The sequence below is a fragment of the Populus nigra genome, chromosome 4 (assembly GCF_951802175.1).
Source record: "Populus nigra chromosome 4, ddPopNigr1.1, whole genome shotgun sequence".
In the NCBI taxonomy this organism is placed as follows: domain Eukaryota; kingdom Viridiplantae; phylum Streptophyta; class Magnoliopsida; order Malpighiales; family Salicaceae; genus Populus; species Populus nigra.
The window spans coordinates 7,796,358-7,807,427 of record NC_084855.1 but is presented as its reverse complement, the minus strand read 5'-3'; the positions used below and the strand labels follow the sequence as shown (position 1 = coordinate 7,807,427).

The window sequence follows — 11,070 nt, the reverse complement described above, 5'->3', positions numbered from 1 at the left end:
TATTGCCCTCGATGACTAGTTCATTTATTCTGTTTTGTGAAAGACATAATCACCACTTCAATATTGTAATCTATAGTAAAACTACTCACATTCCATAGTGCAGACACTAAGCAATTTTAGTTTTTTTTTAATTAGTATGATTATATGTGCATTCATGTAGGGATTTTTTTGGTTATGTTATTAAATTTAGCTTGACCCAATTGGTTGCCATGGTAACCTGTTGACTAGGTCCTGAGATCAAGCTTAGTTTCAAATAAAATCATGTAGGAGTTGATCTGGTTGACCTAGTAGGTCTATGAGTGACTCAGTTAACCTCATCAAAACCCGATTCATTTTAAAAAAAAAAATCAAAATAACGTGTTTTAATGTTTTTTAACATTTAAATGATGATGTTTTGGATATACCCAAATTAACTCATCTAACCAATCACTCTAGTCAGATTTAATAACATTTCCCTTTAAAATCTATTTTTTATTTAATTAAACGATAATAAAATAAACATTCAAAAAAAAAAAACAATGAATAAAATTGTGAAGGAAAAATATCTTCTCTCTCTCTCATGAAATCGTCTTTTTATGTTTAATGTATTTTTTTATGATTAAACTATTTTTTTTGTTAGTAGCATAATTCATTGAGTAAAAGCAATAGTAATAAGAAAAAAATATTCATAAAAACTATAATTATTTGAACTTAAAAGAAAAAAAAGTATACTTTTAATCAAAATCTAGTTTTCTCACTCACATTTATTTTTTATTTTGACAAAAAATAATTTCCTTATCAAAATTTTTATTTTTTAAACAAGAACTTATCATGATCACAAAAACAAGCTTCAAATAAAAATCTAAAAAATCACGAATTGGCCATTTTCATGCATCTACATGAAAAAAAAGTCAAGTTTCAAATCTATTTTTTTTAAAAAAAATTAGATTTGAAACTTGATTAATAAAAATAAAAATAATTATTTTATGCTCATTAAATATCAATGAATAGATTATTTTAAAAATTTTACATATTAGACTAACACATAATTATTAATAAAAATTGATAATATCATCTTATAAAAAACCCCATCTTCTTAAAAACAATTGCATATTTAAATAATAACTTACATATTATTTTAATAAATTGATTTGAAGAGAATTGTTTTTATAAAAAATAAAAAGAAAAAAAAATATCTAAAACAAGGACAAACACGAATGAGCTCGGGCAAGCATGAAATGTGAAATCTTAAAAATCAAGGGCAAAAATGAAAAAGTGATATTTTAGAGAGTAAACTATACTTTTCTGCATAAATGAACAAATGAACAGTAAAATGAAAAAAAGGTTGCTTCTTTGTTTCTTTGTTAAATTTGGTCCCTTTCTTTTTAATTTTTTAATTGATAAAATCAAATTTTATTTTTCAAAATCAAGTATCAATTTAATGGAAAGATATTTTTTTGACACTAGGAATACAAAAAAGCACGTTAACCAAAATGAATTGTTTTGCTTAAAACCATGTAAACATAATATAAAATGATAAAATTAAAAAAAAGTTAAGTGATTGCAATGGATATTTGCTCAAGAAAAAAAAAAAAGGAACCATACACTGAAACAATCTACATTGCACTTGAATCTGCGCTACAGTGAAGTGAAACGAATAGAAAAACAACATTCCCCTTTTAGTTTTTCTTATAATTATAATGTTATGGAGAGCTTACATACCATGTAAGAATATGACTCCATTGTTAAAAACAATGAATTATGATTTCTATGGTGGCATTTAGCAGATTATATCCGTTGTACAAACCTGGGTTTAATCAAGATTTGTTTTTTTCCCTCATAGAACTAAAAGCATATTATCCTGAGGAATTTGTTTTTCAAAATCTACATTTAGGTTCAAACACGACTGGTATCGTGGAAAGGAAACCCTATTGTTTTTCAATCAAGACACCTATGTATTTATTTACATAAGGAATATATATGTGTGTTCTCATTTCAATGAACCTAATACGATCCGGCCCATTTACTTAATTTAGCTAGGCCCCTTCGAGTGGAGATCTACATTACTTTTGAGACATGATAACAGCTACCTCTAGCTTTGAACATTGCCAATCCGACCTGCTGCAACTAAATGCCTCCGATGTAGTCACTGCTCTTGCTGGTAAGCTACAAGAACACGTAGAATTAGTAACAAAAGCAGCCCTTTTACATAGAGAGTTTCCAGTTGTATATGGTTTAAACTTACCCTATGGGCGAAGTGAAACGAAATGACAAAGCAATTAAGTCATCAAATATTCCACGCATACCAGACAAATTGCAGAACAAATCAAATGCCCGCAAATATAGATATGCTCGATTATATATTTGCTTGGCAGGCCTCAATATAGAACTTCCAGCAACTGCACCTAAACAATTTTCCTACAGCCGTCCACCAGTTATTGTCAATACAGAGACGTGACACGCTATTCACAGATTGATTCATCAACATCTAGTGAGATCCCGGGAAACAATTATATGTGAACAAAATAAGTGGGAAATTCCCATCTCCAGTCTAAATTACAAATTCAGATCCTTTGACAGGCTTCTGGTGATTTCTCCATTAACTTCATGCGGAGGGCTAAGCCTGGGCCTCTTTGCAGCTTGCTGTTCATCTGATTCTACTAATATCACATGATCACCAAACATTTGCATATCATTCTCTGTGGCCTCAGTCTTTTGCAAATCTTGATGTAATCCATTCCCTAACAAAGCATGGTCTTCTTGCAATGATGCAGATAAATTTTCCTGACACGAGGCAAGGTTACCATTCTCATTGCCATGACCAATCCTGTCAGTGTCATCAATACCTTCAAGGTTATGTGTACCTTCAATTGTTTGCATATCATCCTGAGTGACCTCTGCCACATTCTCTACTAAGTTGTTGTCCTCTTGCAGTGGTGCTGAGAAATTTCCCTGACAAGAGGCGAGGCTGACATTCTCATTGCCATCATCAATCCTGTGAGTGTCCTCACTACCTTCAAGGTTTTGTATATCTCCAAAGGCAGGATTCTCAAGCATCTCACTAGAGGCAGCAGCATGGCTTGTTGTCAAACACTCCATGTTTTCCTTCAAAGAAGATGTTTGTTGATCAGATTTCTCTTTCTGACATAGACCTACATCTTCCTTAACTGGACAATTTTCAATGATTCCTACATCTGAATCATCAGAGGCACAGTCTGATGTTTCTGAAGATGAACCATTGTCCTCTGCTTGCAAAGAAATCCCTGGATTCCAGGAATCATCAGCCCCAAAGCCTCTAAAAGAACATGATATAGAAGAACCATCCTGAGGAGGTATTCCTGCAATTTGCTGAAAAACAGCCTCTCCAGAAGAGAAATACACAAACTGCTCGCCAGTTTCTGTATCATCCTGCTGCAAAACCAAAAAAAGTGTCAAGCATAAAAAATCAAAAGAGACCATTGGCGGACCTCTTTTACCACTTTCAAGTTTCAACTAACAAAAAGAAAGCACTGTAAATTGCATGCCTACGAAACCATTTAGCTAGAATAATTGATAAGGTCAATACCTCTATCTGTGACATAGTATCATTAAGGTGGAAATAAGACGATGACTGGTCAAAGGATGGACACTGTGTAAGTAATGATCCAGCAGCAACTCCTGGCTCAAAAAATTCCCTGAGAACTAAGCCAGAATCATCAACACAATGAGAATTCCTCACAGAAGATGCTTCCAATAGAGTAATTTCAATGCCCTGGCCAGGATCAGAACTTGATAAATTAACATGACAAGCTCCAGCAGGTGTGCATCTCTCTGAAACAAGCCCCAATCCAGATTCTTTCCCATTCATTTCTGAAAAATCAGACTGAGGTTCATTGCAGCAACCACCAGAAGAAACTTCCCGAGAACGATTTTGAAGAAGCTCCGAAATTAGCCTCTGGATAAGAGTACGCTTGAGAGAAGCTTCAGCAGGGGGAAACCAGTCCCCATTAAGCTGTTCATTCAAGGAAAAATCAAGAAAAGAAAAGTAACTGTGTGCGACTAAACATATGAAAGGCTGAACAAACAAATAATCAATTACAGTATCAATATTCAAGTAAAACAGCTGTCTAAAATAAAAATGTTCAGGCCTTCAGGGTGCTTTGCTACATAAATTAACAAAAAAAGGGTTAATTATCAGCATAGTTCAACGTTTAGGGGCAATATAACTCCCATGTTTGCCAGGATTCACTCCCATAAATTGCCAAGATTTCTGTTCACTATCTTGCAGAATTCAAAATGCAACTTTCTACCATGTTCAGACCCTTGGCTTTGGAAAAATAGAAATGCAATATCTTTCAGAGAAACATCTGATGGGGTGAACTTACAAACTTATTGAACTCGTTTATTCTGAATGGGCTAAAATTCACAGGCGCCTCTACCAAAAACAGTTCCAGATAGTGAAGCAGGAACAAGCCACAATCAAATGAATTTTCTTGCTGTGGCAGCTGATAAGACACATGAACAAAATGTAAGAACAATCACAGTACACAAACCCCAAACAGATCATAAAACCATGCATCAGAAAAAAACATACAGGCCGAAGCTTATAACAAAACAATGCGGCAAATTACTGCACAAATACACACTATCTTATCACAAAAAGCAATACAAAATTGCCTTTTCTTCATTGAATTTTTAAGCATCATAGTAATAATATATCGTTAGGCAACAACTTTCAACGAGATCTGATTTACTTGAAAATGAGGAGCAAGCAAACAAATCCCAAAACATGTTGCAGTCAGATTATATTTGCACATAATGATATTTTCATTTATAGATGAATTGTGGATTCTAAACATAAAAAAGCCACCTTATATAATGCTAGAAAAGAACTTCAACTGAATGAAACTTAATCCATGAAAATACTTTCCTCTATTTACTAGATATCATATCCCATTTAAGATAACACAAACAGTTCCATAAGCTTAAAGTGTTGGTCATCTGATTTAGCTATTCATACTAAAGGGAGATCATGATCTATAATGTATGTGCAAAGAGGACCTGAAACTCCCTTCACATTTTTCCTTCTCTATATGCCCAGATAACAAAAGATAGCTTCTATTGGAACTGTTCTGCAGTAATACACTCTGAAGTAGTTAAATTTATTAACCAAGACTAGGCAAATACCTCAAGAGGGACAAACCGCAAATTCAAGAATTTTGAAGACATGTCTTCTGATGTGTCCTTCTGCCTCACTTTCCACTCTTCCCATAAATAACTGTCATTTCAGTGAATGAAAGTGACATATAAATAACAAGGGGTTGCTTTCAGAAAACTATACAATAAAATGAAGGTCATCAAGGAAAAGGATAAAAAAGAATGAATGGGAGAGAGAGAGAGATGTGTGCCATAAAACTTGCATTGTTATACATGAGCAAGATGACGGTTGAAAAAATAATCAACATGGAAACATGATGGTTTATCCATGCGTGACAGGCAAATTGACAAATTGAAGCGACATGTCACCTTCAGTGTGATGGGGAGTGAAGATGGACAACAATGGGAATCACTATTTGATTGTCAGGAGTTTCAATATAGTTTGATTACTCTATTTTTTTAGCAGTCATACTATATTGAAATTCCAAAATAATCAAATACTAATTCCCATTGTTGTTCCTCTTCATTTCCCATTAGTGTGTCCAGAAATATGCATGCGCAGATATGTTGTCAAACAAAAAGGTACAAACAAGTATAAAAGGTAATACCTTTGAACTAGATTTTTGAGACCTGCATGAGTTCCTTTGATAGAATCCAAGTGCAAAATACATGGTACTATGACAGATTTTGCTGTATCTTCATCTGAAATTTGATGCAAACATATAAACACAAGGCTGATCACCACTCAACATCATGCATTCCACCAAGAACTCACCTTTCACACCAGCTACTTCACCAGGATGGCATATGACTAATAAACTCCAGTGAAGACTGTAATTAAAACATGCATACAAATTACACTAGCAAAGGAATAAAATCACATTGTAAAAGAAAGGTGTTATTTTAACTATTTTCTTACTTGAAATTTACAGGGATGAAAATGTAATCTTTTCCAAATATATCCACTTTTCTGGTCCATTTATGAACGCGTAAAAAAGCAGCTCTGCCATCTTTCACACTGGATGGATCTTTGTCTAGATCAGCAAGCTTCCTAAAGAAAAAACTATTGAAAAAATGGTATCTGTGCTTTTCCTCAGGAGGAATCTGATTCTTCAAATACCTGCGACCCAATCATATTTTTTTTTCATAAAAAAAACACATTATTGTAAAACCATAGCAAATTCTAACAGATGTAGGAGTATGAAATAGTAATGGAGTTGCATATATAAATAAAAAAAAGCACGTAAAAACTCGATCCTCAGTTCTTTTCAAAATTATCTCACCAGAAACAAGTTATGTGACACAACCTTAACATCCTAAGGACTAGAAATGGACTGGTTGCAACTAAATGAAAACGTTGCATAACATGGACTTACTTAATGTAAAAGTCAATAATTGTATCATTGATGAAAGTCTCTGGTTGTAATAGATCAACATCTCTCTTGCTAATGGAAACTGCATCTGAATCCCCTTTTGGATATATAACATCTTCAAACTCCACATCAAAACTGTGTAAGTGCCAAGATTATTCAGTAACTTACTATAACAACTTCAGCATATGTGTTTGTACTAACAGCAAAAGATTTACATATCCCACTGGTGCAAAGGAGACAAAGAACATCTTCTCTGAGGATTAGAAATCAATGACTATGCACACTGCGCACAAGCACACGAATAAAAACTAATATTATCGGTTTCAAAATTATAGAAGTCCAGAACCTTCATCTAAAAGCACATTATGCAAAGCGGATGAAACTCAGATGGAAAATTCCGTCAAATTTTTCTTATACAGTTTTCATATTAACATATATCTCAAAGCACACTTCATTTGGAGGTTAAGAGGGGAGCTTGCATGTAAATCTTCTGGGACAATAATAAATGTTTACATGGTGGAAGAAAGGAAGAAAGAACACTTGAGCCCAAGGGCCACTCACCTACTGCTTTAATGATTAACACTAATATGTTCATCAGCAATAGATAGAAAATCTATCCCACAAAACCAAAGATGAATTTGCTTTGACTGAATCTTAAGATGGTAGGAAAGATCAAGAACTATGATACCTAATTTACCTTTATAAACAATAAAAACAGCCCCAGGATGTAATTGATATGAATTTTGCATAATTTTAATGCAGTTTGATCCATAAGTGAAGTAGAGAATATAGAGACATGAAACCACAAAGGAATCTGGAACCAACAGATGAATTGAAGCAGGGTGGCAAGAGAACCAAGAAATACATTTCATTGCCCAACACTAAGGGGGCTATTACTCACCCCGGGAAATAACGCCTCTGTTGAAGTATGTCCACTCCTCCATCCATTGCAATATCCATACTGCAAGCAAATGGAGAAAAGAAAAGGCAAGAAAAGTAAAATGATATAATAACAGGGCAGAAATAAAAATTCACCAAAAAAAAACATGGAGAGAGAGAAGAGACTGCCAAGCCAGCCTTCCTCAACATTTAGCAAACATAAATCTTTCTATCCTTGAGCTAAGTAATTTTTAGTATACCAACAGGATGGATAAGTACTCAAAAGTTGTGGCCAAGCAACAAGCAAGTTTTTAGCCAGTATAAACTGGCACTACATGGAAAGCAAAAGAAGTTACTTAATGGGTAAAATAGTACCTTCATTGGAGGCATTGGCACAAGCCTCCAAGTGTAATTTAAGCATGAAGCATAGAAAATTAGATGAAAGCTAAATAGTAACAAATAACATCAGATGGCAGCAATTCAGCAAACTTACTCATGTATAACGCTCAGTAGAGCTGAGTACTTCAAGTTTAAAGATGAAATCTCTTCCCATTTCCTGGACCAATTTGGCTCAACAACTGCAACCTCCAACTCCTCCACACCTACACCGACAAATAAAATTAGCAAATTAAGAGCAAGGAACTTTAGTTGTGCAAGATATAATCATACCAAAAAAAAAAAATTTGCAGCTCATCAGATCAATGAACTCAATATTGAGGCAAATCCACTGTACATGTATCACCAATTTCACAAATTTGCAATATTGTGTTCATATATATTGTGTCTGTAATGCTAGAATAGCAATTAGCTGGGGAACTTTAAAATACTTTTGGCTGCTCCCGTGAATTGCCTCAATATTGAGCTCATGAATATGTTGAGACACAGTTATATAAAATTCAAAAATATATGAAAACAAATTATGAAGCACCAAACCACTACAAGGCTACTAACCTGACATGCCATGTGTGGTATCAGCTTGTACTGCATCCTTTGAAAGTATGTTGAGCTTAATTGTTACAGTTCCAAACTGAACACGTAAAAAATACAACTTATTAGGCATGCTAAAATAGCACAAGTTATATTCCCATAAGGTAGCTAAAACTTACTCTTTGAAGATTCTGAGACTCAATGCTAACAATGTCATCAATTCCCGCTTCAAAGCCAAAGGTTCCTTCGTCTCCATGTGCAGTTGCACCATTTATTTTAACACCACCATAAGAAAACGTCATCACACACCCAGAACAATATTTACCCCGGTATACAACATAATCAACAAGAAGATTAATCCCCCCCTGCAAATCACACAAAAAACATATAATTACTAATCTTGAAAATTCTTTCTAAAAAGATGTAGACAACGGAGCCAGTAGCCATTTGCTCATTGAACAGCATACATAAAATGAGTGGGGAAAAAAATCCCCACCAAACCAAATATGAAAAGAATTGATTGATTGATTTTAAAACATGAAGCACATGTCTGAGGTTCAATACTAACTGGTTATTCATTTTTACAAAATGCAATTAGCATAGCTTAACAAGTAGAAGAAGAAACAAAACTTGGATGCACTACCAAAAAGGTGGAATTGCCATGGAAAAAGCTTTGTAATCTCAACCTTTAGCAGCTAAACGCATTAGCCTGTAGTGTCCAAGACACTCAATTAACAAATAACACTCAAATAGGAGTCTTGGTATGAGGTTGGAGAACATATAAGCTAATTCAAGAAAACAACACAGGAATAACAACCTAGAAAGCCAGACTAAAATCAGAAAACCTGCAATTGCTAAGTGACTGAAGTCACCGAACACCTTAAAGCAAGTATGATACAGGATATCAAATACAGGATAAACTTGATAGAAACCTGTCTCGTTCCTGATTCAATATAACTTAATTAATTCATGACAGAAAAAATTCTGTACCACTTCTGCGTAGCTGAAACAATTGGTTGGTGTGGGGCCATTTAAAATAACTGTAATCACGCAGAAAACCACAGTAAGTTAGAAAAAGAAGAGAAGGAAAAGAAAGAAAGAAAAAGAAAACCCCCACAGATAGCACAATATCCAGTAAATGATATCATGAGAAAATACCGCTAGCCTCTGTAATATCAGGAGTGGGGCTTGATGGAGAACAATCCTCCATGTGGTCATCAACATCTAATTGCCCATCATCAGCCTCACTCTGTAGAATTTTCAAACAAAGCAAAGCAAGACTTCATAATCAATTTCATGATTGAAAACATAACTCGTCAGACATAGGAGAAGCCAACATACACTGGACGGTGGAGAGTCTCTAAGACCACGGTTTAATTGGCTTTCCCCAGGCAAAGGTGCTTCATGGCATGAAATTATCGTCTCGTGTTCACTGAAAAGCCTTTTCGACTCAAAATCATCGACCCGAAAACAAAAGCCTTGATCATGACTTAAAGAAGTGAGTTGGGGAACAGCATCAGAACCAGAATTTCCTTGTTCAGTGATTACGTCGTCTCTAACAGTTCCGGGCTGAACACAAGTATCCGCATTATCACAGCCAATAGCATCAGCATCTACACAAACTAAACTGCCGGATTCCTTTCCAGGAACATCACATTCCTGGGCAACTGGAACACACGGTTAACAAAAATCAGTAATATCAAACCTAAAATTAATCACCTAAAACTATAAACACGCGCAAATCCTACTTTTACTCCAATCAGTAAAGAAAAAAATCCCTAAATAATCAAAATAATTCGAACTCCCAATTTAGAATATTAGTACTACGGCAAAACTAATTTCTTCTTCAATTACATGATTTTTACTATAATTTTCCATAAAAGGAAATAAAAAGTGGCTGCAAGTACAGCATTCGAGAAACTGGTACTTGGAAATGAAGGGATTGTCGAGACTAGGGTTTTTGAACTTGCCTAAGACTTTACCAGCTGCTAATTCAGCTATCTCGTTTTCTTCTTTGAAATCGAAGACTTCTCGTTCGTTCTTCATCGTCGCTGCCGGGAGAGATCGCTATCAATAGCGAGTGAGTCAATAACGGAGTCAGCTAATCAGAGAGATTTTTCCGAGACCCCTTCGCTTATGAGGCGTTGTTACGGATTTTTAATTTATTGTAACAAAGAGAGACCTAATTTTTGCAAAGCCAATTAAATTAAAGGGAAACGTCAACCGACTTGCTGGGAGAAAATATAAAAGGTCATTTGTTAGAATTTGGATTGGCAGTTCACGCTCCAATTCAGCGGATGAAAGGCACGCGTTGATCGGTGGGAGCTCTGTTTTTGTTGGGATCTGATATCTGGATCCTGATGGCAAAGGGGTCCACGCTATTGATAGCGCGTGTTGTTTGAGAGTTGTGTTAGGTAGGTGAAAAAATGATTTTCTGTTGAAAAGTAATAAAGAAGTAACAAATAATTTGGCACACACTGGCCAGAAGAAGAAAGAAAAAAAAAAAAAAAAAACAAGAAAGAAGAAAAGAAGAGGGGAATGCTCGCTCTTCTGCATACAGTTCAGTTCGATTCCTAAAGTCAAGTTCATGGTTTAATGTTACAAATATTCAAATTATATGTCCAAAAATTGTTTGATGTCTTCTATAACTGGCTGGCCGAGAAAAAAAACTAGGATGACGCAGGTCATAGAATCGATGATGACACGATGGTTCGGCTAATAATAAGGTGTTTTCAAAGGTGATAAATTTTGATTATCAAATGTGTTTTTAAAAATA

The 11,070-nt window shown here is 34.7% G+C and overlaps 1 protein-coding gene across 3 annotated transcripts; it reads right to left on the bottom strand.

Annotated features, from left to right (window-relative positions):
- Window positions 1-2,310: 2,310 nt before the first annotated feature.
- LOC133691483 (probable ubiquitin-like-specific protease 2B) lies at window positions 2,311-10,508 on the bottom strand. Of its 3 annotated transcripts, none has more exons than XM_062112005.1 (16): window positions 10,265-10,508; window positions 9,636-9,961; window positions 9,453-9,543; window positions 9,285-9,334; window positions 8,474-8,659; window positions 8,319-8,394; window positions 7,861-7,969; window positions 7,390-7,449; window positions 6,492-6,623; window positions 6,035-6,235; window positions 5,891-5,946; window positions 5,724-5,817; window positions 5,146-5,236; window positions 4,344-4,463; window positions 3,545-3,970; window positions 2,311-3,390 (listed from the first exon to the last, which is right to left on the bottom strand). In XM_062112005.1, the coding sequence occupies exons 1-16, from the start codon at window positions 10,338-10,340 to the stop codon at window positions 2,536-2,538; spliced, it is 2,949 nt and encodes a 982-aa protein (XP_061967989.1). In that variant the 5' UTR covers window positions 10,341-10,508; the 3' UTR covers window positions 2,311-2,535. The 3 variants fall into 3 exon arrangements, with proteins under 3 accessions (XP_061967989.1, XP_061967991.1, XP_061967992.1); XM_062112007.1 differs by having other exon boundaries at window positions 2,311-3,387; XM_062112008.1 differs by having other exon boundaries at window positions 10,277-10,508.
- Window positions 10,509-11,070: the final 562 nt, after the last annotated feature.

Bases quoted from the DNA above. Each gene is read 5' to 3' on its own strand.
- LOC133691483 (XM_062112005.1), bottom strand. From the start codon at position 10,340: ATGAAGAACGAACGAGAAGTCTTCGATTTCAAAGAAGAAAACGAGATA. The intron at 9,962-10,264 runs GCAAGTTCAAAA...CGTGTGTTCCAG, and splicing joins AGCAGCTGGTAAAGTCTTAG to TTGCCCAGGAATGTGATGTT. The intron at 5,237-5,723 runs GTATTACCTTTT...CTGAAATGACAG, and splicing joins CTCAAAAATCTAGTTCAAAG to TTATTTATGGGAAGAGTGGA.